Genomic DNA, 27045 nt, shown 5'->3' with positions numbered 1-27045 from the left:
ATTACCCTTGGACATTGTTCCCTAGTGGTGTCATGGTAAAGAGTTGGTGTATCTAGTAGGATACAACAATTACCCTTGGACATTGTTCCCTAGTGGTGTCATGGTAAAGAGGTGGTGTATCTAGTATGATACACATTGTTCCCTAGTGGTGTCATGGTAAAGAGTTGGTGTATCTAGTAGGATACAACAATTTCCCTAGTGGTGTCATGGTAAAGAGTTGATGTATCTACTATCTAGTAGGATACACATTGTTCCCTAGTGGTGTCATGGTAAAGAGTTTGTGTATCTAGAAGGATACACATTGTTCCCTAGTGGTGTCATGGTAAAGAGTTGGTGTATCTAGTAGGATACAACAATTACCCGTGGACATTTTTCCCTAGTGGTGTCATGGTAAAGAGTTGGTATATCTAGTTGGATACACATTGTTCCCTAGTGGTGTCATGGTAAAGAGGTGGTATATTTAGTAGGACACAAGTTACCCGTGGACATTGTTCCCTAGTGGTGTCATGGTAAAGAGTTGGTGTATCTAGTAGGACACAAGTTACCCGTGGACATTGTTCCCTAGTGGTGTCATGGTAAAGAGTTGGTGTATCTAGTAGGATACACATTGTTCCCTAGTGGTGTCATGGTAAAGAGTTGATGTATCTAGTAGGACACAACAATTACCCTTGGACTTTCTAATATCTTCGATAATAAAAGTCAGTCCTAGTCCACCATTCAAAGAGTCGGGTTGTGTGTTAAGAGTTCTCAACAAGTGCTCTCTAGTGTTGTCATGGTAAAGACTTGTATTCTGTTTGTTTCCAGGTTATAGTGTGATTGAAAGTTGAAAAGGAGTGCTACTGAGCTCTCTTGTCGTCTTTAATGTGACGTGGATGTTAATCTCCAGACATGACAATGACCACTCCATGTCATAACATTATCACATCACTATAACCAATGTGATGCTTTGTCTCACTGAAGGCAAGGTACTCATTAAAATACTGACTTGAACGCTAAAGCTGCCAAGATAGCACACAAAAACTTGCTGACTGATAAACGGAATATTTGGCAAATGCGACAATCATCGCACCTCATCATGGAACTTAACCAGACATACACATTTACCTATGAACAGAACCATGCCAACTTACAAGGGTTGATTGATATGTTTTGAGCCTCGTGTTGAGGGATGTACTCGAGGATGTTCTTTTCTAAGTCCTACTATTTTCTGACTAGATAGGGCCGTGTACCCAAGGACTGGTCTCGTTTGGTTAGTTTATATCGATATGGTAGCACTCAAAAGTAAACAAGACATGCAGCTTAAAATCGGTTAGGATTAGGGTGAAAAAGTCTGTCATTGCCATGGCTGCAATTCACAATAGTGGCTTTAAATTGTTTGAGCATCTGTCTTATTCACCTGATCTCGCTCCATCAGACTTTCATCTATTTCCAAAACTAAAAACAGCTATTCCAGGCACCTAACCCTAACCCTGTAATGCAATGGATGACTTTCTGAACAACTGTGTTGTAACTATTTCACAGGTTCACCACTGTGTCATAACTATTTCACCGACAGGTTCTCCACCTTGTCATAACTATTTTACAGGTTCAACACTGTGTCATAACTATTTCACAGGTTAACCACTGTGTCATAACTATTTCACAGGTTAACCACTGTGTCATAACTATTTCACAGGTTCAACACTGTGACATAACTATTTCACAAGTTAACCACTGTGTCATAACTATTTCACAGGTTCAACACTGTCATAACTATTTCACAGGTTCAACACTGTCATAACTATTTCACAGGTTCAACACTGTGTCATAAATATTTCACAGGTTAACCACTGTGTCATAACAATTTCACAGGTTACCACTGTGTCATAACTATTTCACAGGTTAACCACTGTGTCATAACTTTTTTACAGGTTCTCCACCTTGTCATAACTATTTCACAGGTTCAACACTGCGACATAACTATTTCACACCGACAGGTTCACCACTGTGTCCGAACTCATTCACAGGTTCACCACTGTGCCATAATTATTTTACAGGTTCAACACTGTGTCAAAACTATTTCACACTGACAGGTTCAACACTGTGTCATAACTATTTAAAAGGTTCTCCACTGTGTCATAACTATTTCACAGGTTCAACACTGTGTCATACCTATTTAAAAGGTTCACCACTGTGTCATAACTATTTCAAAGGTCCACCACTGTGTCTTAACTATTTCAAAGGTTCACCTCTGTGTCAACTATTTCACCACTGTGTCATAACTATATTATCACGGTAACATAACTATTTCACAGGTTCACCACTTTGTCAAAACTATTCACACTGACAAGTTCAACACTCAGAACTATTTTACAGGTTCACCACTTTGTCAAAACTATTTCACACTGACAAGTTCAACACTGTCATAACTATTTAACACTGAAAGGTTCTCTACTGTGACATAACTATTTCAAAGGTTCACCACTGTGTCATAAACTATTTCAAATGTTCACCACTGTGTTATGACTATTTCAAAGGTCCAGAACTGTGACATAACTATTTTTAAGGTTCACCACTGTCATAACTATTTTACAGGTTCAACACTGTGTCATAAACTATTTCAAATGTTCACCACTGTGACATAACTATTTCAAAGGTTCAGAACTGTGACATAACTATTTTTTAAGGTTCACCACTGTGACATAACTATTTTTAAGGTTCAACACTGTGCCATAACTATTTCAAAGGTTCACCACTGTGACACTATTTCAAAGGTTCAACACTGTGACAAAACTATTTCACAGGTTCCCACTGTGACATAACTATTTCAAAGGTTCAACACTGTGTCATAAACTATTTCAAAGGTTCACCACTGTGTGTAATCATGCTTTTCCAGAGTTGAACATTCACAACTGGAGACAAAGAATTCTCTTTTCTTCTTCTGATTAGTCCCAAAACTGACCATACACAACTGGAGAAAAAGAAGACCCAAATAAATTGAGGAATAGTGATAATGAACTTCAGCTGTTAAAATCGAAAAGCCTGTTGGCTATTTTGTTCATTCCATCAGTGTGAAATTTAATCATACACAACTTAGGACAAGAACAATCTTGCCTGTACTTTGCAAGATATAACAATCACAAGGACACAATACGATCATACCAAAGATGGACGGCGTGACAACTGAAAATCCGATCATACCAAAGACGGTCGGCGTGACAACTGAAAATCCGATCATACCAAAGATGGGCGGCGTGACAACTGAAAATCCGATCATACCAAAGATGGACGGCGTGACAACTGAAAATCCGATCATACCAAAGATGGACGGCGTGACAACTAAAAATCTGATCATACGAAAGATGGATGGTGTGTCAACTGAAAATCCGATCATACCAAAGATGGATGGAGTGACAACTGAAAATCTGATCATATCAAAGATGGACGGCGTGACAACTGAAAATCCAATCATACCGAAGATGGACGGTGTGACAACTAAAAATCCGATCATATCAAAGATGGACGGCGTGACAACTGAAAATCCGATCATACCAAAGATGGATGGCGTGTCAACTGAAAATCCACACAACTCTTACCTTGTTGTATCATCATATGAAAAGCATACATCAATTTGTATAAACAGTTCATCATTTATTAGTTCAAAATAAAAAAGTCAACTCCATAAAGTTTTATCTTCACCGCCAAAATAGGGTATATTTTTATTTTGTATAAAATCAACAATTTGTAAATATAACAAAAGTCAATATATATTGTAAATGATAAAATAGTCTAAAGTATCATTTTCAATTATCTAGCATGTTTCTAATTCACATTGCTCAGTTGGTCTTGCCAAATCAAATAGTCAAAATTTGGTCTTGCCAAATCAAACAGTCAAAATTTGGTCTCGCCAAATTGCATTCATTAATTGGTTACTGGTATATTTTGTAATAGAATATTGTAATGAACAATGTGTAAAGTAAAAATTCCAGGTTTACAAATTATGATAACTGAATATTCAACAAAAAGATTATACTTTAAATATATTTCCAAAGGTTTTTCATGACCTGACTGACTTTGATATAACAAGTTTTAACTTCATATGTCAATATTTCATATTTAAGAATTTCTATAGTTGAAACTGAATTTTTACTTTTGAGTTAAGCAGAGTCTTTGATTTATCAGAGTTTGGGATTACAAAGTCTGACTGTATTCAACCTGATAATGAAAGAGGCACAATAGGCCTGCGTGATTAACCTCTTAATTCAATAATTTGACATGGATTTCTTAAAATCCTTCAGTATAATGACATTTCATGACTTTTAGATGAATATGGATTATACAGAAAACCATTAGTTGGTTATGCTAACTTGGTAAAAACATTTAAAGTTTCAAATGTTTCTCAGCAAAAAGAGAGGTCTAAACAATTAGTGTGGTTTTAGAAAATGTTCTGAGAAAAATTGTTACAAAAGGATCAATATCTAATAGTACATTTGGAAATTGGCTTAAAACAAACGTGAGGATTATCATCAAAGTTAAGAAGCCTACATTGGTATACATTGTTTTAAGTGAATGACCTTTTCAAATTTTTTACAAATTAAATTAAAGCCAACCACTAATTTGTACACAGAATATTAATCATCAGTAAAGCATAGGTTATACAATGCATACCTTAAACCCCCCAAAAGCAATTTAAGTCATAAGTTTTAAAAATTTATAGTGAACTTTTGTTACAAGATATATGCTGCAGCTTCCCACTTTGCTTTTCAGTCCTTCATTCCTGGATGTTGTTTGTGTATAAATTCAAATTAAACATGACCAAAAATGGAGGTAATGATTGGAGAAAATGATATAGTTATATGTATATAAAATTGTAAATGATATAAAGAAATAGAGATATCTGTAATCAAATAATAGTTACTTATCTATTTCAATTAAAGATATCTCGATTTAAATAGAGAATAAAGAGATCTAAACAATTGCTATTTTCACATTAAACCAACCAGAGATAAATAAGTAAGGACAATAACAAACAGATTCAGATGTCACAACAATCTCAATATTTGACTTTTGACATCGAAATACAGCTCGCCTTGTCGCGAAATTTTCACTTTTTTTTGGGCAGGAGACAGATAATCTATTCAGGTACATTATTTCTTGTCTCAATAAATCTTTGTAGGGTAAGGAATATTATCTGGTCAAAAGCTCATATCTCAAAATTACAATTGTTGGAAAGTCATGGTCCTGATGCCCATGCACAGTGCTGTGTGAGAGTGGTAACCATAGCTTAAAAAAAAAGAGAAGCAATAAGCAAAGGCATAAATCAGTGCATATTTGTAAAAACAAAAAGTTTGAAAATAAGATGGTCACCAAAACTTGAAGGTTAACAGGAACTGTTAATAAACTTAGTACTTAAAAGTTTTACATGCAAAAAACCTTCAAAATAATCACTAGTGAAATATAACAAGACATTAAGAAACCAAGATTTTCCCATATATGTAATTAATGTATACACTCTGGTATCCCTATAGTTCCAGGTGTAGGGAAAACTATACAATGACAGTTAACACAGTGTACATGACATTGTAGTTATCACAGTATACATGACATTGTAGTTAACACAGTATACATGACATTGTAGTTAACACAGTATACATGACATTGTAGTTAACACAGTATACATGACATTGTAGTTAACACAGTATACATGACATTGTAGTCAACACACTATACATGACATTGTAGTTAACACAGTATACATAACATTGTAGTTAACAGTATACGTGACATTGTAGTTAACACAGTATACATGACATTGTAGTTAACACAGTGTACATGACATTGTAGTTAACACAGTACACATGACATTGTAGTTAACACAGTACACATGACATTGTAGTTAACACACTATATATACATGACATTGTAGTTAACACAGTATACATGACATTGTAGTCAACACACTATACATGACATTGTAGTTAACACAGTGTACATGACATTGTAGTTAACACAGTACACATGACATTGTAGTTAACACAGTATACATGACATTGTAGTTAACACAGTGTACATGACATTGTAGTTAACACAGTACACATGACATTGTAGTTAACACAGTACACATGACATTGTAGTTAACACACTATATATACATGACATTGTAGTTAACACAGTATACATGACATTGTAGTCAACACACTATACATGACATTGTAGTTAACACAGTATACATGACATTGTAGTTAACACACTATATATGACATTGTAGTTAACAGTGTACATGACATTGTAGTTAACACAGTGTACATGACATTGTAGTTAACACAGTATACATGCCATTGTAGTTAACACAGTATACATGACATTGTAGTCAACACAGTATACATGACATTGTAGTTAACACAGTATACATGACATTGTAGTTAACACAGTGTACATGATATTGTAGTTAACAGTGTACATGATATTGTAGTTAACACACTATACATGACATTGTAGTCAACACACTATACATGACATTGTAGTTAACACAGTATACATGACATTGTAGTCAACACACTATACATGACATTGTAGTTAACACAGTATACATGACATTGTAGTCAACACACTATACATGACATTGTAGTTAACACAGTATACATGACATTGTAGTTAACACAGTAAACATGACATTGTAGTTAACACAGTATACATGACATTGTAGTTAACACAGTGTACATGACATTGTAGTTAACACAGTAAACATGACATTGTAGTTAACACAGTGTACATGACATTGTAGTTAACACAGTATACATGACATTGTAGTTAACACAGTATACATGACATTGTAGTTAACACAGTATACATGACATTGTAGTTAACACAGTGTACATGACATTGTAGTTAACACAGTATACATGCCATTGTAGTTAACACAGTATACATGACATTGTAGTTAACACAGTATACATGACATTGTAGTCAACACACTATACATGACATTGTAGTTAACACAGTATACATGACATTGTAGTTAACACAGTATACATGACATTGTAGTCAACACACTATACATGACATTGTAGTCAACACACTATACATGACATTGTAGTTAACACAGTATACATGACATTGTAGTTAACACAGTAAACATGACATTGTAGTTAACACAGTATACATGACATTGTAGTTAACACAGTGTACATGACATTGTAGTTAACACAGTATACATGCCATTGTAGTTAACACAGTATACATGACATTGTAGTTAACACACTATACATGACATTGTAGTTAACACAGTATACATGACATTGTAGTTAACACAGTATACATGACATTGTAGTTAACACAGTATACATGACATTGTAATAAACACAGTATACATGACATTGTAATAAACACAGTATACATGACATTGTAGTCAACACAGTATACATGACATTGTAGTCAACACACTATACATGACATTGTAGTTAACACAGTAAACATGACATTGTAGTTAACACAGTAAACATGACATTGTAGTTAACACAGTATACATGACATTGTAGTTAACACAGTGTACATGACATTGTAGTTAACACAGTATACGTGACATTGTAGTTAACAGTGTACATGACATTGTAGTCAACATAGTATACATGACATTGTAGTTAACACAGTATACATGACATTGTAGTTAACACAGTATACGGGACATTGTAGTTAACACAGTATACATGACATTGTAGTTAACACAGTAAACATGACATTGTAGTTAACACAGTATACATGACATTGTAGTTAACACAGTATACATGACATTGTAGTTAACACAGTATACATGACATTGTAGTTAACACAGTAAACATGACATTGTAGTTAACACACTATACATGACATTGTAGTTAACACAGTATACATGACATTGTAGTTAACACAGTATACATGACATTGTAGTCAACACAGTATACATGACATTGTAGTCTACACAGTATACATGACATTGTAGTTAACACAGTATACATGACATTGTAGTTAACACAGTATACATGACATTGTAGTTAACACAGTGTACATGACATTGTAGTTAACACAGTATACATGACATTGTAGTTAACACAGTATACATGACATTGTAGTTAACACAGTATACATGACATTGTAGTTAACACACTATACATGACATTGTAGTTAACACAGTGTACATGACATTGTAGTTAACACAGTATACATGACATTGTAGTTAACACACTATACATGACATTGTAGTCAACACAGTATACATAACATTGTAGTTAACAGTATACGTGACATTGTAGTTAACACAGTATACATGACATTGTAGTTAACACAGTGTACATGACATTGTAGTTAACACAGTACACATGACATTGTAGTTAACACAGTACACATGACATTGTAGTTAACACACTATATATACATGACATTGTAGTTAACACAGTATACATGACATTGTAGTCAACACAGTATACGTGACATTGTATGTTTAACAGTTATTAGGCACTTAAGCAAACTCTAGTACTAATAAGCCGACCCAATCATTTATTATTGCTGCTTAGCAGAATTCCTAATTAATGCTATCTGTTGACCTGTAATAAGTCAATCTCTCAGTTTTAGGTTTGTGATGTCACCCTGGGCATAATGTAGGGAAAATGTGTAAAAAAGAATAGCAAGCACTTTTAGTACCCGTGTATAAATGTCCAGATTTCAAAAATTTTAATATTTAAGGTAAATTTGTAGATGTTTATGGAATGGATTTATCTGTTCTTAGGCAACACCGGGATGGCATTTCATTCCAGTCGTAAATATATGATACCCTGTGCTGGTATTCTTTTGTACACAATTTCCCAGTACTTTTCATATTTTGTTTAAATTCTCGCAATTGCATATTAGTGTGTTTGTGCGTTACAAGATAAACATTTTTACATCCTCTAGATATGTATTCTGTATCAAATCTTGGATCATGTTGACGAAGAATGTCCAGAGGGCCGAGCCAAGCACCTACAGATACATCTTCATTGTTAAAAAGTTTTAACATTTTTGAGTTTGATGAAATGTAATGGACCAAGTCACTTGATAAAACATAGCCTCCCCCTAAAGCATAGGGTAAATATCTATCACAAAGTTTCCAATCTCTCTCTGGCCATTTCCCTGATTTTTTAACAGATGCACGTCCATCGAAAAATCCCCAATAAAGCCTTTTCTTTGGTTTTAATTTTAATTCCGATTTGAATTTTTCAACTTGAACAAAAGTATCTTCATCCACTTTCAGCATGAACTTAAAATCTATTTTACTATCCAACCATTTCATAGATTCTAAAATTTTCTTTGTTAAAGCTACAAAAGAATCATTTAACTTAAGAAGCACAAGATCTTTGTGGAGTAAGTTTTCTCTCTCCAGCTCCTTCTCAACTGTCAAACTAACATTGCCAGTGCCTATCATAAATCTCAGAATGGAATCCTGGCCTAGATCATTACCCCAGGTTTCACGAACAACATCTCTCTGTCTAGCATTCCCTGGAGCAGATGGAATAACAACTGCAAGGAAAACAGAAATATCTCGTCTTGGGGACAGCAGGTTGCCGCTCCAGTAGGCATCATTCTGAGCCTCCTTCAAACTTTCGTGAGCAACAGCATATGTTCGATCCTCACATGGCATGTGGCAGAAAGACAAAAACATGAGTGAGCTAAAGGAAAGAAATATCCCTCCAATCAGAATTGTCACAGCGTGTTTGTTCAACTTCCTCTCCAGTCTCTGTGCACTTGAACTCCTCATATTTGTAGTTTTTATAGAGATTTCTCAGATCAGATTTTCTGCAATATCTGGAGTCGTAAGTATTCCTGACTCTCTAGGTCATATTGCCTTCTTTTGGATCTATGTTAAATTATGACTCTTGTAAGATGATTGGATAGTCCTGCTTCAAACATCATTATCAGATCCTGGTCATATCAGCCATTTCTTTAGTTCTCCTGTAAAAGATCAGGAATAATACTTTTTAACAGAAAGTTTTTCTTTTCAAAAGTTAATATACCAGGTTTTATACAGGGTGTAATCCATTGCATTTTTTTATTTTGTTTTATTGTATTTCATTATATCATATGTTGCAGTATTTAGTATTTGTCTTCTGTGTCAACATCTCCTGTATCGAGACAACGTACCTTAATGTCTGAACATATTTCTCTATACATCTAATTAGAAATCAGTAAACAGATTAAATTCTTGCATTTTGTTGTTGGGGTTTAACATCCAGGGTCATATGAGGACGAGTGTCAAAGAGACACCTTGAGTAAGAAAACAAAGCACATAAAGACAGCGGTGCAGAAAGAAAGGACAGATGTAAGATTTCTAGTGTTGCGATGGGGCAGAAGATCTATTTTGGTGCCTTTAATGTCCCCTAAATATGAGACATAGAAGAAAATCCCCAATTCTTCAGGGGATCACTCTTATTCCCCTCCTATGATCAACATGCAGTGAGATACAATGGGCCTTATTCTTGGATTCTCTTAAATGTCTCATTCCCAAAAGACAAAATTGAGAGAAACCACCCCAAACTCAGCAGGGGTCGCCACAATAATTACAGTGAGATACAGCAGGTATATTCTTTCCCCACTCCTGCATTGGTTGATTAAAATCTTTTGTTAGATTACAGTATTGTCCATATGGATTTCAAGTCCATGTTTTTAGTGACGCTACTCCTATAACATAAGAGGCCGCTGGTCGGCTCTTTTTCTATCGGATATTATTTTGCCGACTGCGCTAGTCAAAAGTATCTCGCCGTGTAAAACCTCTAACATTGTTGGAGTATAGTGACGCCTGCCCCGAATGTTTCAACATACATACTGTCAGTACAGTACTATTATACTATTTTCACTGGACATTGTCCCCACTTGAACTTGATTAACACTCAGTACAATATCAGGTATAAGTGTATTCGAGCCCAGACACCAACCTATAGGCATATGGTCAGGGCTTCTATGGATTTAGATCGCAGCTACATGTACTAGATCTATCTGCCATCTGGTTAGCCCTATGTTCAATGTTGTTATCATAACAGAATGGCGAGGAATGAACACTTGTGCGTCCTATTCGTTGGCTTCAGAGCATGTGTTGTACACTGTTATGGGTTTCTCTTGTCAGTATGTCTTGTGATGAACACGCATTATTCTAATTTACCTTTAGTTTTACCTTCACACGTAGCAAAGTACACATTACCACACAAACAGGAAGTCAACGTCAGTCGCGTGCTTGTAAACACCCACAGGCGCTTGTGAACTCGGAATATTTTACGTCTTGCATCAGCTCACTTCACTTGCCCCAATGCCGTGGTGTGGCGTCCGTCCATGTCATGCAGGACCAAAAGCATGCTGGGATGAAGGGCTACATAGTTTGTTCATACATGCACGTGTCCTTGGCCTACATGATGTACTGTTGAACTATTTCAACGATGTTCTTCTCATTAAAACTATGGCGCGGGAAGGATGTCATAATTAAATATTTTTGCCTAGGCTAAAATAAAATATTGCCTAGGCAAAAATAAAATATTGCCTTGGCAGAAATCGAATTTTGCCAAGGCAAAAAATGATTTTTGCCTTGTCAGAAATCGAATTTTGCCTAAGCAGAAATCGAATTATGCACAGGCAAAATTAGTTTTGCTTAGGCAGAAATATGTTTTCCTATGCAATACTTTATTTTTGCCTAGGCAATATTTTATTTTAGCCTAGGCAAAAATATTTAATTATGACATCCTTCCCGCGCCATATAAAACAAGGTATTTGGCAAGTAACATGGTGGGATAAAGAACTATCAAGTTTGTTAAATAGAATGACCCTGACCTCCTTTCAAGGTCACATGTGTGTTAAAACCTTTGAACGACCTCTCTCAATAACCAAGGTGGTCATGCTATTATGTCAGTAGTATGCGGAGATAAAGGTCCAATAATTCTAATAAGTGACCCTGACCTTTGGCCAGTTGTCACATACATGTATGACATGACCAAGAGTGTCTGTCAATTCATTCTCCAGTTTTATATTTCGACTTTCGTCAAACGAATTCGCGTTTTCGTCATATACGCGACCGAGTCAACGTCGCGCGTGCAACAAAGCAAAAAAGACAATTCCTTTTTTCACTTTTCTTCCTTTAATTAAAGTAATGTTCTCACTCAAGTGTCGCTAATGACGTTGCTATGGCGCTGAAATTACTGTTTCAAGTTGTATATCTCATACTTGACAACTTATTTCGCTCCCCTTCTTTCTTCTTATTTTGTTATTACATTGATGTTCAACGGTGTGGACGCTACAGACGATAGTAAAACACCAGAAACACTTTCAGCAGGTGTTTTTAAAACAGGGTCCTGAACATGTAGCATTAAGGTCAACGCAAGGCTTCTACCATGGCAGTCTGTTGAGAGAATTTTACTCCAAAAGCTAATTTTGAGAGTATCATGCTATCCGGGACACCGTGTAGGCTGACCACTTGTCATGAAAAATGTAGCCAGATATTAAAGTATTTCTGCCTGTCCCTGCGGTCTGACCGAATAACGTGTGTTAACTTGGTTTTACAGAGGTGGAGAGGATTTTAAACATGCATTGTACACTATTGTTTATCCAACAGATCTAGTATTTAGTAGTGAGTGACAATCTACTTATCGTAATCTACTTTGCGTTTTTATAAATTGAAAAGACACAATTATGGCATTACTTAAGTTTTAAAAAGTGTCAAACCATCGTCGGAAGTGTCAAACTTACGCGACTAGAAATTAAACTTTGTCTGAAATAACATGCATGTACAACAGACGTCTGCTTCTGGTTATTATTAATAGAAAAAAATACTTGCCCCTACTCGACAACATCAGTCCCTGTTCCTATCATAATCAACCTCAACTCCAAGAGGCGTCTACTGGTTAGAATAAATAGAAAAAAATATTAGCCCCTACTCGACAACATCAGTCCCTGTTCCTATCATAATCAACCTTGCTGATATGGTAGGAATAGGGGCTAATGTTGTTTTCCTCTAGACACCTAGCTGTAGGAATAGTAGCTAATGTTGCTTTCCCCTATTAATACTAGCCAGAAGCAGACGCCCGTGCATGTACTAGGCCATTAAATTCAACGGTAATATGTTAGTCACAGTTCCCAGAGAATACAATTTATGCGGTCGGCGCTGCATAATTACTATATATATTTTGATATCTCGCGTTCAAGGAGAAATTGAAGAACCGAATCATAATTCATATGAATTAAATCAAATAAACCGTGACAGGTACTTGTGGTCATATACACTCAGATTTTGTCTAATTGTTTTGATAAAATTCACAAAAAAAAATATTATGAAAAAATATCAGTGGCAGCGGTGGGATTCGAACCCACGCCTCCGAAGAGACTGGTGCCTTAAACCAGCGCCTTAGACCGCTCGGCCACGCTACCTTCATGCCGCAGTGTCACGAAAAAAATTGATAGTATAGTTTATAGGTCAAGCCATTCGATCAAAACGACTAAACTAGTTATCTGGACCTGAGAAAGATGAGTTTATCGACATCTACATTACTAACAGTGCTGCAAGTTTCCGACACTGGTGAGTAGAATGGCCATACTTCAGAATAGAGAGAGGGAAAGTGTCATATAAATACCGGCGGTTGTCTGTTGCATGCAGGCCAGCTAACGACAGTAACGTAACGTTGCAGACTGACCTCGTGGCTTACATGTAGCCTGTAGGTGACCAGATGAGAGTTTTTTGTTTGTTTAAATAGTTCTATACGCCTCTGTGGAAAGGAAATGGTAAACCCGAATCTATGTGCCATCAGTGTGTCTTATCACAGGGGCGTGAGAATTAGGATAAAGTATCAACACCAAAAGAGGTTTAGTGGGCCTGTATCAATCACCATTAAGATGATTTCTTTGCAATTTTCCTCCAATTTGCCAAGGAGGCCCTTCGTCTGTAGTAAGTATGTCATCAGTATATAACCAATCCTAGATTGCTATATTTTTTGAGAAGTTTTAATTAGACTGATCAAATCAACAAAATGGCCAACAGGCAGCCATCTTGGATTTTGACTGGTAAGTTTGTTTTCGTTATTTCCTGAGAAGTACTAAAGACTATCAGCTATATGAGTCTGACCGAGAAAGATAATTAATTGTTTAGTTTTGTTTCCAAATATTGCATTTACTATCAGTGAGAGAAATGTATATTGCATTAAAATGGCATAGTGAGAGGTATTTAATATTTTCATATTAAATTCAAAATATCTCTAGAAAATGAATAATTAAACTTATTTCCTTAGTATTGACTATGGACAAAATAAGTTGTTGCTGGTATATAAGTCACTGTTCAATTTGTAATACACTAAATTTTGGTATTGATTGATTTATGTTAACAATCTTTAACTATTTCTTTTTCACCAGTTTTTCCGACAGGTGGATTTGCTCATAGTTTGGGACTAGAAACAGCTGTAAGACAGAAAATATTGAAGACACCAGGTATTTTTCTTAATTACTCCCCCTTTATTTATACAGTCCTTGATTTATAGCAATGTGTGATTTTAATTTATGTCTGATCTCTACTGTATTGACATTGTAAGGAAATGTAAATGCGGTGATTTTCATAGCATTATCTAAACAACAGGGTGTTAGGTAACAATTACATGCGTGGCAGTTCGAATGAATTTGGCTGTGTAAGCGTGGCGGTACCCAGCTAAGGGTGGCGGGCCGCCACATTAAAACAGGCAAAGGTGATCACTGAAAAGTGTTGCAAGTCTAATAGCTTTACCAAAACTGAACACAATAACTTCACTCTTCAAAGTAATCAAATTTCAATAATTAATTTCTCTTCCTCAATTAAGAAGATTAATGAAATCCAGTTGTTATTTTATTATGTCATCAGAACGTGTTTTACTTTGTAGTCTGTCATTGATATCAATGAAAAAGCATGTTACTATCAAATTTGAATTATAATCATTTTATGAAAGGGGTATTACTTCAAAAATGACAAAATAATTATAATTTCAGTGGTAAATGATCAATTTATTATTTTAATCATTAGCACTTTCCTCATTTCAGATATACTAGGTTTACAGTTGAAATCTGAAGACCAATTGTTAAAAAGTTTAAAAAGTTTAGTATAATAATATTTAATAAATTCATGTGCATATTATATCTTAAACTTGGTCACGGTTGATTATGAAAACTTTTTACTCAAAATTAGGTCTGTTTTTTCTATACTTACAGAAGAACTTAGAGATTATATACTGGGTTCCTTGGAAAACTCTGGTAAGTTGACATTACATTCCATTCAAGTTATAGATTCCAACTAAAATAACATTGACTTTTTCTAGCTGGTATCCAAGTTTTTTTTCTAATATATCATCACATTTTTTATCACTTTATATTTTTTTTTTGAATATTTATGTTTAATGAAAATTATTATTTAATTTCATACTGAATTATACATGTATAATTATATATATACCAGTTAAATATTTATTTTATAGGATCGTTTTGCCTGCCATTTGTAAGAGAGGCTCATGATGTTTGCTGGGACAAAGAAAAATTGATAGAACTTGACAATTTGTGTGAAGCCTGCACCACAAACCATGTAGCTAACAGGGCGAGTGTCAGACAGGTGAGAACCATGTATAGCTAACAGGGTGGTTGTCAGACAGATGAGAACCATGTGTAGCTTACAGGGTGGTTGTCAGACAGGTGAGAACCATGTATAGCTAACAGGGTGAGTGTCAGACAGGTGAGAAGCATGTGTAGCTAACAGGGTGAGTGTCAGACAGGTGAGAAGCATGTGTAGCTAACAGGGTAATTGTCAGACAGGTGAGAACCATGTATAGCTAACAGGGAGAGTGTCAGACAGGTGAGAACCATGTTTGGCTAACAGGGCGAGTGTCAGACAGGTGAGAACCATGTATAGCTAACAGGGAGAGTGTCGGACAGGTGAGAACCATGTATAGCTAACAGGGAGAGTGTCGGACAGGTGAGAACTATGTATAGTTAACAGGGCGAGTGTCAGACAGGTGAGAACCATGTAGCTAACAGGGAGAGTGTCAGACAGGTGAGAATCATGTATAGCTAACAGGGTGAGTGTTGGACAGGTGAGAACCATGTATAGCTAACAGGGTGAGTGTCGGACAGGTGAGAACCATGTATAGCTAACAGGGAGAGTGTCAGACAGGTGAGAACCATGTATAGCTAACAGGGCGAGTGTCAGACAGGTGGGAACCATGTATAGCTAACAGGGCGAGTGTCATACAGGTGAGAACCATGTATAGTTAACAGGGCGAGTGTCAGGCAGGTGGGAACCATGTATAGCTAACAGGGCGAGTGTCAGACAGGTGAGAACCATGTATAGCTAACAGGGCGAGTGTCAGACAGGTGAGAACCATGTGTAGCTAACAGGGCGAGTGTCAGACAGGTGGGAACCATGTATAGCTAACAGGGTGAGTGTCAGACAGGTGGGAACCATGTATAACTAACAGGGTAATGGTCAGACAGGTGAGAACCATGTATAGCTAACAGGGCGAGTGTCAGACAGGTGAGAACCATGTATAGCTAACGGGGTGAGTGTCAGACAGGTGAGAACCATGTGTAGCTAACAGAGTGAGTGTCAGACAGGTGAGAACCATGTGTAGCTAACAGAGTGAGTGTCGGACAGGTGAGAAAATATTCACAAACCTTTTGTAGCTACAGGGTGAGAGTTAAGTGGGGAAACTGCTGAAGATCTTTTTGGTTGTGGAAATTTTCAGGTTTTTAATCTGAGAAAAGTTATGATGTAGAATATTTCTATAAGGCTGTGGGACATGTGTCCTCCTGACACATTAACCAAGCAATGCTTTCTGTGGAAAATATAACCTCAGGTTAAAGGGAAAAACTTATTTTGAAGAAGCTAATTTCCCTGTACATTTATGATTTCCTTAACCTCTTGACCTCAGGGACGGTCACTACTGGACACCAGTAGCCAGGCATTTCGTGTGGAACAAATCCTGGAGTTGAAGGGGTCACTCGAGTACTGTCATCATCCTGTGGTGTTTGGCTGTGTGTGTGGAGCCATGGGGATCGACCTACTCACCACACTCACAACCTACCTCTTTAACTCTCTACGCACTGTCATTGCTGCAGCTGTCAGACTAGACCAGATTGGAGCAATCAAGGTAATGATACAATATGATATATTTCTACCACAATACGCTGTGTTATTCCACTCTCAAGCCATTGTATAAATGTGCCGACTATTGGATATATAGAGGTTACACCACGAGTGGTTGTTGGATATGGAATTTATTTCACACGAGTAAGTTATTTTTTTAAAGTTACAAAAGACACAAGCTTTAGCGAGTGTTTTTTTGCAACTTTTAAAAAATAACTTACGAGTCTGAAATAAATTCCATATCCAACAATTTCGAGTCGTGTGACCTGTTTCTACCACAATAATATCAGCTTGAATCAAAGGGAAACGTGACCAAGTATAATTTCGCGTATGCAAATAAAGTGTACCGGTGACGTCCGGGACCCGGTGATGTGACGTCATTAGATTGTTGATGACGTCAATAACAATTGCAGCTTTGGTCAATGTTCACCGTGTTAGCCAATCAAAATGCGTACAGAGTTTATACCACGTGTGGTATAAACAAATTGTTAATCAACAGCTGTAATGATTAACTGATGGTCTGAGAGTTGAATAACACAGGGTATTGTGGTAGAAATATAAGTTATATTCTACCAGTGGAATATGACCTTCTGGTCTTTTGATTGGTCAATAATTTGAACTTTGACTCGAGCTGCAATTGTTATTGATGTCATCAATAATTGAATGACGTCACATCTGATCATGGGGTCACGTCTGTCACATGTACATCTTATTTGCATTTTCGAAATAAGACTTGGCCACTTTTCCCTTTGATTCAAGCAGATATTATTGTGGTAGAAACAGGTCACACGACTTGCGATTTTTTGATATGGAACTTATTTCACACTCGTAAGTTATTTTTTAAAGCTTGTGTCTTTTGTTACTTTTAAAAAAAAACTTACTTGTGTGAAATAAATTCCATATCCAACAACCACTCATTGTGTAACCTCTATATATACTATATACAGTATTCCAGTTCCTAATGAAAAAATTGACAAAAGATCTTTCAGAATTTAGCACCATTTGATACAAATTGAGAGACATATAAGTTGAGCCAAAAATAATTTAACTGCATCATACAGCTGTTTCATTTATCTAGTACAAAATGTACATATCAGTGGTGCTAAAGTCCTGAAGTGTTAGGAGGTGAAGAAAAAAAACTCAGCAGAATAGATATTTAAAGTGTCAAAACCTTGATTGACATGTGTTGTTTATTATCGGTGTGTGATCTACATGTGTTGTTTATTATTGGTGCATGATCAACATGTGTTGTTTGTTATTGGTGTGTGATCTACATGTGTTGTTTGTTATTGGTGTGTGATCTACATGTGTTGTTTATTATTGGTGTGTGATCTACATGTGTTTATTATTGGTGCGTGATCTACATGTGTTGTTTATTATTGGTGTGTGATCTACATGTGTTGTTTGTTATTGGTGTGTGATCTACATGTGTTGTTTGTTATTGGTGTGTGATCTACATGTGTTGTTTATTATTGGTGTGTGATCCACATTTGTTGTTTATTATCGGTGCGTGATCCACATGTGTTGTTTATTATTGGTGTGTGATCTACATGTGTTGTTTATTATTGGTGTGTGATCTACATATGTTGTTTATTATTTGTGTGTGATCTACATGTGTTGTTTATTATTGGTGCGTGGTCTACATGTGTTGTTTCTTATTGATGCATGATCTACATGTGTTGTTTCTTATTGGTGCATGATCTGCGTGTGTTGTTTGTTATTGGTGTGTGATCTACATGTGTTGTTTGTTATTGGTGTGTGATCTACATGTGTTGTTTGTTATTGGTGTGTGATCCACATTTGTTGTTTATTGTCGGTGTGTCATCTACAGGTAATTCTTTTGATTCAGTTGTCTGTTTGGTACCTGTGATATATCCTTTCTTATCTGTCCTTGAAATATATTCCATATTAATTTCTGTACAAGACATGTTTTGATTTGGACAGAATGTGTTTCTCTACAGAGACAATTGTGACGTCATCAATTCTTTATGTACTTGTATTTATGTACTTATTTCAGGCACAAGTTGTACAAACAGAACTTCAGTCAAGAATTCCAGAAATCCTTGAACGGTAAATCTTTGAATAACTAAACTGCTATTTACTAAGGAGCCTATACTAGTCAATATTTACCATCCTTAGATCTGTAGAGAGGATATTTCTTCACTTTTCCTATCTAAATCATAACAAGGTACATACAAAAATCTTGAAAATAAAGCTATTGAATATTCCACATTTAATAGTACTAGGAAAAAACATGAATAAAATGCTGTTCATTTGGCCTAGTTGTAATAAGCCGACCCCTTTACTGTAGTTGGTTGAAGTACAAAGTAAATATGGTAAGTAAGGTGTAAATGATATTGAATATCAAGATTTTATTTTGCTCACAAATTTATTGAAATCAATACAATAAGTTAAGTCAGGATCACTAGAGTCAATTTCGTTGAAAAATATAATTTGATTATTGTTTATAAAACAGTACATATACAGGGACAGTACAAATTTCAGGTGTTGAGTGTTTTTAAAGATTACTTTTCTCTAAGATATTGTCTTTTGTTTAATGTTACAAGTAAAATACTTTATCTGTTTTATCCTACAGACACATGAGTCGCAGTACGGATGATGCCTGTCTACTTTATCCCCTGGTGGACGTCTTCCAGAACACGCATGATACCATGTTCTCCAAACTCTTCTACAGCTGATTATGACTCGTCTACATCAAACCGTCTCCTGAGAAGACATATTATCAGGTCAAGGTCACTGTTTCTGGTATGGCAGTCAAGGTCACAGTTACTGGTATGGCAATCAAGGTCACTGTTACTGGTCACTGTTACTGGTATGGCAGTCAAGGAGATGACTTTCAAACACAGGAAATTAAAGAAGTTGTGTTGTGCGACTTTATGATCTAATTCTCTCACTATCTGTTTTAAATGAGAAACAAGTTCAATATTTTTTTATGTCAGAAGCTTAAACAAGTGACTTATAAATTTATTTAACAAGTCTAATTAATTCTATATTTCATTGACTCAAGTATTAGATTCTATTTATCATGCAACTCATATTCATGAGAAATATATGAAAACTTAAATTTATTTTCCTATACAATTGGCTGATTTCGATTTGAATAGTACTACTTTATAATTATTTATATACAAATAATGCATTATATCTAAAGATGGTCTAATATAAATTCTATGAAAAATATTTTTATATGCTTACAGATTTATTATTAAAAACGATACGATACTCATGATTTTGATGTCTATTTTGTGTAATTATCAATACAAAATTAAATCGTCTCAATATGATAAAATTCATATCTTTGCACTTCCCTTCCGTAAGCTACACTCTGTTACATCAAGCACGTGTAGCTTATTGAATGGGATTGCAGATCAACATATGATTTAAACAATTTGACATCACCTGAACATTAACTAACACCGATTTTTATTGCCCTGTTTTAATGCTGTTTACAACAAGTTTCCTCTAGCATGAAAGCGAGTTATTTTCCCAAAAATAAAGGAAAAAATATCATGAATATCTTTCCGACTTTAAAGAAAATTTCACAGTTATATTTTACCAATTAACATAATCAGGCAAATGCAGGTTAAAGTAGACTTCTGGTGGATATTTCACAGCAAGACCAACTTATGCATCCTCGATACTCCAGGGGTTGGGATCACAATGCTCTCTACAATATGGCCCCTACTCCTCAGGCCCTCACCACTGTTTATATGAAGTTTGATTTCTCATCCCTCAAGGAAGCTTTGTACCAAATTTGATAAAAACCAACCGAGCCATACTAGATAAGTAGAGGTGTTCATAGCATACCTGGTAGGCTCACCCATCCTTTGAACCAGGGTTGTTTTCATTTATCATGGTACAAACTATTGGACCAGAGTTCTTCCTTTATGAAATAAGGATAGGCCTGGTGATTTTATGTTGTTTTCAGACAAGCCGTGACGATGATTCTCAAGATCTGCATATCACATTAAAAACAGACAAACCAGTTTGTCTGCATAAAAGAACAGACAATACAAACCTCTTGACTTATGTATTATCTTTCAGCAAGATTACCATCATTGGGGTGGTCAAATGACAGCGGATATCACATTCAGATTTTACCACGCAGGTGGGTCTTATATCGCCATCAGACTTGTCAGAAGACAATACAGCTCACCAAATGGGTTGAAAATTTAGAAGTATTTTTTAAAAATCAGTTAAGGTCAGCAGGTCCACAAATATAATACCATTTACAGAATGGTCTTGTAACAAAGACACACCTATGAAATCTCTGCCTTGTACAGTTAATATACTGTGGCCAAGGTTTAAGTTTTTTAAAAGTAGGTCAAAAGTCACAGTCAAGAACAGCAGGTCTGCAAGTACCAATGGAAAAGTCTTGTGATGGGGAACACACCTCAAATATGAAAATCCTATCTCATATGGTAAATAAACTGTGACCAGTGGTAAATAAACTGTGACCAAGGTTGAAGTTATTTGAAAGTAGGTCAAAGGTCACGGCCAAGGTCAGCAGGTCTACAAATACAGTAGCAATGGAAATGTCTTGTCACAAGAAACACACTGGTCAAATACCTAAGCTGTATCCTTATCAGTAATGACACAACACTGTTTTATATAAACTTTAATCTAGCTGTATAGGGATGCTGAAAGCTGTATCCTTATCTAGCTGTATAGGGATGCTGACACATGGGTATATCAATATTTCCCCTGGACTGCATCCTGGTGAGCTAAAAATGGTTTGGTTTATTTTGTTTATTGTCCTATTAACAGCCAGGGTCATTTAAGGACGTGCCAGGTTTTGGAGGTGGAGGAAAGCCGGAGTATGCAGGGAAAAACCACCGGCCTACGGTCAATACCTGGCAACTGCCCAAGTAGGTTTCGAACTCGCAACCCAGAGGTAGAGGGCTAGTGATAAAGTGTTGGGACACCTTAACTACTCTGCCACTGCGGGGGTGGAGGGCTAGTGATAAAGTGTCGGGACACCTTAACTACTCTGCCACTGCGGGGGTGGAGGGCTAGTGATAAAGTGTCGGGACACCTTAACTACTCTGCCACTGCGGGGGTGGAGGGCTAGTGATAAAGTGTTGGGACACCTGAACTACTCTGCCACTGCGGGGGTGGAGGGCTAGTGATAAAGTGTCGGGACACCTTAACTACTCTGCCACCGCGGCCCCAAAAAGGACCAGTGCTAATATGTTTTATATAGAGCATGTTACATGAATGGCGATGTCATCAGGAAATTATTAAACAAGCTGAATAATATTATATGCCAAGACTCTTAAATATAAAACTTTTGAACAAGATAAATTCCATATGACATGACGAGTGTAAGAATCTGTTGATCACATAACTTGTATTTATGAGAGTAGAAGTGAAAACTTTCAAAATTAATTGCTATATAAGACCAGCAAAATAAGACTTGGACAGTATGTTTTTCTCTCAATCGACTCAATCTTGCAATTGTGACGCCATAAATTATTTTGTGACATCACAATAGTGTCATTACATGTGTCATATTTGTCACGTGGCCTTGTTACATGTACATGGTAGATCGAGGCAGTTATGTGATAGCACTAGTTTCATCACTGCTGTAAAGTAAGTTTAATATCTTTCAACAGAAGAATGATACAAGTAAAACAAGACAGTGATATGATTACACTATTTATTGACAACATAAACAGCTCGTTGTAGCAGATACTCTCAGATTACGTGTTGTAATGTGACGGTAAGCCAACCTCATACAGAGATATAACTCTGTCTAACAAAGCTATCTGTCTGGAATACAATTAACATCCTATATTGCATTTGCAAAGTTTGCATTGAAGCTGTCCCTAGCATACCTTTTGAAGCATGAAAATTGAAAAGGATCCCCATAACTTTTCGAATCAAAGAAATTGAAAAGTACCCCCCATAAAGGAAGTCCATTGAACCTATACAAAAATACCGCATTTATAAAATCCCCGGTACCCTGGGTTATTTTTCTTCTTCTATAATTTCATATTGCTACCTGTGTATACTGACCACCTTTACGTTAATATTTGTTGCTAACTGATCCCAAATTATTTCTCGAGTTGCTGTGAAACACTCCGAGTCATAAGAAGGTTAACATTACTAAACATGGGAGAGTACAGAGCTTGTGGCCTCATTTCTCCAAAATTTATGGTCCCCCTCCCTCCATCACTCCCCTCCCACCAAACACATACGCTCTGCTCACTACCACATCCTATAACCAACTACTATATTGTGATCAATGTAATGTCAAGCTTCTCTCAGATACTCAGTTACTTATGCCATTTTCGACTGTGATTGGAATGGTTTCATTGGAACAACTAACACAACAAGTCAAGAATTTCTCTACTTTATAAGGAAGGAAGGGGAGGTAACTGAGGATAACGTTTACAACAGATGGTGACAGAGATGACTTGATGTTGGACCAATTCTATTTCCTGAAATCTAATCAAATCAGGTGACAGAGGGGCAATATCAATACTCAGATCTATTTCCAGTTGATCATATTTATAAAATACAAAAACTTTTTTCTATTTTTGTTTCTTTTTTCATATAAATGAAATATTTTTGTTTTTGTTTTGTTATTTTACAAATAATTTACTTAATATATATTGATGTACAAGATAGAATAATTTAGTCTTAATTGTCCTGCAGCCTTTCAATCAGTATATACCCAGTCTTGCTGGTAAAATTGATCTTGCAGGTGTACCAATATACATTTAATTTTAAAAATCCAATATTTTCACCTGCACCAATTTCATTTCTGGCGTCATGGAACAACAGAGCAAATTCTACAAGGAGCCACATATACAAACATTACATTGTATGGAACGTATGCAATTCCTGTTAATTTATCAATGTTAATGTACTTGAAAATTTGTAAGAAAAAAGTAACCAGAATGAAAAAAAACCAAACAAACTGAAATTCAAATACAACAAAATAAACAAGCGTACTGGGTATTGCTAAAGCAATACATGTCCCCTACTGGCCCCCGCTAAAAACAGTTGTTGTGACCTTGACCCAAAAACCCTGTAACTCGAACTTGTCCAAGAAAATGTGGTCCTTTACAATTGTGTAAAGTTTGATCAACATCCCTTAAGGAATGAAGCCCATAGAGTGCCGACAAATTTTGACATTAGGTGCGTAAATACAAGTGAAGGGAGAGGAAACCTGTAGCCTGTCCAGTTTCACCAGTTGGGGATAATAATGAGGAAGATGTCAGAGCAAAAAGGATTAGGCTTTCTCTTACTAGTTATTGCAATACAATCTATTATCATTTGAAAATCTCAATTCTCAATTACCTGGTACTGGTCTCAGTTCTCAAGACTAACACTTTCATATTTAACAGGTTTCTTTGTTTTGATATTTAAGATTATCACTGATGAAATGAAATACTTAGTACCCTAGGAGAATCATTTCTCAAGACGAACACTTCCATATTTAACAGGTTTCTTTGTTTTGATATTTAAGATCATCACTGATGAAATGAAATACTTAGTACCCTAGGAGAATGATTTCTAGAATATAATTCAGAAACATAAACCAGTCCTTAACTCAATATCCTATACAATGTAAATGTTGAAATTGTTTCCACTTCAAACATTGCTAAATTATGATGTGTTGATTAATTAAAGCTTTGTTTTATTATTTTGTAATACTGTACATATATTCCTAATGCACAACTGTGTGACAATTTGGTGCATTTACAATTATTTAGTACATTGGACATAGACAGTGAATAACATATATGTAAACCTGTATAAAAAGGGCACCTGCCTATTCTGTATAAATCCAAACGCTACACAGGTTATACATTTGTATAGAATATAGTATATTGCTCAACATAAATGCATAATTGTAGTTAAAGAAACCTTGTCAAATAATACAGATATATTAACAAAGAACAAATAAGTACAGATACAGAGTGATACAAAAATTCAACAGATCAGAATACAATTGCAATAAATAACGAGAGTTGTAGAACAACAACAGATAAATATATAGCTCACCTATTTAAAGAAAAAAAGGAAAGTAGCAATATCCAAAAGGACCCCAGAAATCTCCATGATTCTCTTACATGTAGTAGATAAATTGATTATCTGCTCTGAGATATCAACCTGGAAAATTTGCCAGAAAAAATCTAAAATTCATCATAATTTGAAAGGAAAACATGTCCTTTTGAACTCTTTCCAACAATATTTTATTCTCATGCAGGAACCTCCATGTGAAATAAAAGTATTATATTACAAATACTGAAATGACAGTCATAGATTTCAGTAATTTAATTAAGAGATTTCACAGAATAAAACAAAAAAATTCTGATTGTACTGCATTAATATTGGAGCCCCAGGGATCCACAATCACCACCATTCAGCATATTAGTACAAATACAGAAGGAAATACAATGCTTGCTCCCAATAACATATACAATGAAACCTGTCTTTACCGACCACTGACTTAAATGACATCCTCTAACATCCAACAATATCCATCAAATCGGTAATATTCTCCAATGTCCTTGTCGAGCCTGACTTTACTGATATCCTGTAACATCTGACCCTATCCACCAGAACGGTGACACGATTCCACTGTCATTGCCAACATAGACTTTACCAACATCTTGTAACATCTGACCCTGTCCACCAGAACGGTGACATGCCCTACTATTACTGCCAATACTTACTTTACCAACATCCTGTAATATCTGACCCTGTCCACCAGAACGGTGACATGCCCTAATATTACTGCCAACACTGACTTTACCGACCACTGACTTTATCGACACACTATCATATCTGTCACATCCACTCTGTCCCATACAGTGTCGGTGAAGTCAGGTTCAACGTAAAACTTATGGCAATCCCAACCTCTGATTCCTAAAACAGGTGAGCTAATATGAAGGATTAAGAAAAGCACTATAAATAAGGTAAAATTAAATTGCAGTGAGTACATTAACAAAAGCAAAATGGTACCATCTAAAAAAAATACACAAAAATAAATGCAAAGAAAAATAAAAATGGAGCAGAGTCTGCACAGCTAGTAGAACACTGCCATTATCGCATACTGAAGAAAGCAGTAGTTGTACATTAAAGTGGCAGATTTTTGACTAGTCTACAAAAACTTCTGACTGGTCACATGAAAAACAGGCAACCGGAGCCCGCTATTATGGCCAATATTATCTAACTACTTTTTGACAAATGTAGCACTATTGGGTATTTGGTTATCTTTACAGTAGTTCATTTTAAATTATTAGTTTTTGAGATCTTCAAATGACGTATATTCTTTTCAAATCTGAAGTAAATCTGAAGGATTGTCTTATGGAATAATTGGAATACTGTACTGAAAAAGTGTATATTCGGAACAGAAGAAACTTGTTTCAATATTCAGATCATATATAGAATCTTCAACTAGTGCAAATACCAATACGATGTCTTGTTTAAATGTTTGTTTCATATAATAAATAGAATCTGAAACTAGTGTAAATTTCAATATCCTGTTTAAGTTTTTGTCTCATATGATAAATAGAATTCTAAACTAGATCAGTGTTAATATCAATATCTTGTTTAAATTTTTGTTTAATGATAAATAGAATCTTAAATTAAATCAGCGTAAATATCAATATCTTGTTTAAGTTTTTGTTTCAAGACAAATAGAATCTTGAACTAGATCAGTGTAAATATCAATATCTTGTTTAAATTTTTGTTTCATGATAAATAGAATCTTTAACTAGATCAGTGTAAATATCAATATCTTGTTTAAGTTTTTGATTCATGATAAATATAATCTTTAACTAGATCAGTGTAAATATTAACATCTTGAACCCTGGTGTAAGACACTCGCCATTAACTGCATTAACAGGAATAGATACAAAAGAGGGGATATTTTCGCGCCGTCAAGATATTTT

General features: G+C 35.6%; 2 protein-coding genes, 1 long non-coding RNA gene and 1 other non-coding gene across 7 annotated transcripts; 1 reads left to right on the top strand and 3 right to left on the bottom strand.

Moving 5' to 3' along the window:
- Positions 1–8369: 8369 nt before the first annotated feature.
- LOC117344584 (beta-1,3-galactosyltransferase 6-like) lies at positions 8370–11218 on the bottom strand. Its single transcript, XM_033907377.1, has 2 exons — positions 11144–11218; positions 8370–9939 (listed from the first exon to the last, which is right to left on the bottom strand). Exon 2 carries the CDS (start codon positions 9743–9745, stop codon positions 8714–8716), a length of 1032 nt encoding a protein of 343 aa, XP_033763268.1. The 5' UTR covers positions 9746–9939; positions 11144–11218; the 3' UTR covers positions 8370–8713.
- Positions 11219–13310: 2092 nt separating this feature from the next.
- Trnal-aag lies at positions 13311–13392 on the bottom strand. The gene has a single exon. It is a non-coding gene; the product is annotated as a tRNA-Leu (tRNA).
- On the top strand, positions 13380–20363 carry LOC117344583 (urease accessory protein F-like). 4 transcript variants are annotated; one of them, XR_004536218.1, is made up of 8 exons: positions 13647–13906; positions 14368–14442; positions 15190–15231; positions 15453–15583; positions 16899–17117; positions 19131–19183; positions 19710–19920; positions 19961–20363. XR_004536218.1 is itself a non-coding variant. In XM_033907375.1 (7 exons), the coding sequence occupies exons 1-7, from the start codon at positions 13489–13491 to the stop codon at positions 19810–19812; spliced, it is 675 nt and encodes a 224-aa protein (XP_033763266.1). In that variant the 5' UTR covers positions 13380–13488; the 3' UTR covers positions 19813–20363. The 4 variants fall into 4 exon arrangements, 3 of the variants coding, with proteins under 3 accessions (XP_033763266.1, XP_033763267.1, XP_033763265.1); XM_033907375.1 differs by lacking the exon at positions 13647–13906 and adding an exon at positions 13380–13540 and having other exon boundaries at positions 19710–20363; XM_033907376.1 differs by having other exon boundaries at positions 13624–14022; positions 19710–20363.
- Positions 20364–22779: 2416 nt separating this feature from the next.
- Positions 22780–27017, bottom strand: LOC117344582. The gene is made up of 2 exons (XR_004536217.1): positions 25588–27017; positions 22780–25548 (listed from the first exon to the last, which is right to left on the bottom strand). It is a non-coding gene; the product is annotated as an uncharacterized LOC117344582 (long non-coding RNA).
- Positions 27018–27045: the final 28 nt, after the last annotated feature.

Source organism: Pecten maximus, chromosome 16, assembly GCF_902652985.1.
Source record: "Pecten maximus chromosome 16, xPecMax1.1, whole genome shotgun sequence".
NCBI classification, from domain to species: domain Eukaryota; kingdom Metazoa; phylum Mollusca; class Bivalvia; order Pectinida; family Pectinidae; genus Pecten; species Pecten maximus.
This window is presented reverse-complemented; position numbering and strand designations above follow the sequence as displayed.

Bases quoted from the DNA above. Each gene is read 5' to 3' on its own strand.
- LOC117344584 (XM_033907377.1), bottom strand. From the start codon at position 9,745: ATGAGGAGTTCAAGTGCACAGAGACTGGAGAGGAAGTTGAACAAACAC.
- LOC117344583 (XM_033907374.1), top strand. From the start codon at position 13,741: ATGGTAAACCCGAATCTATGTGCCATCAGTGTGTCTTATCACAGGGGC. The intron at 15,232-15,452 runs GTAAGTTGACAT...TTTATTTTATAG, and splicing joins GGGTTCCTTGGAAAACTCTG to GATCGTTTTGCCTGCCATTT. The intron at 17,118-19,130 runs GTAATGATACAA...TACTTATTTCAG, and splicing joins ACCAGATTGGAGCAATCAAG to GCACAAGTTGTACAAACAGA.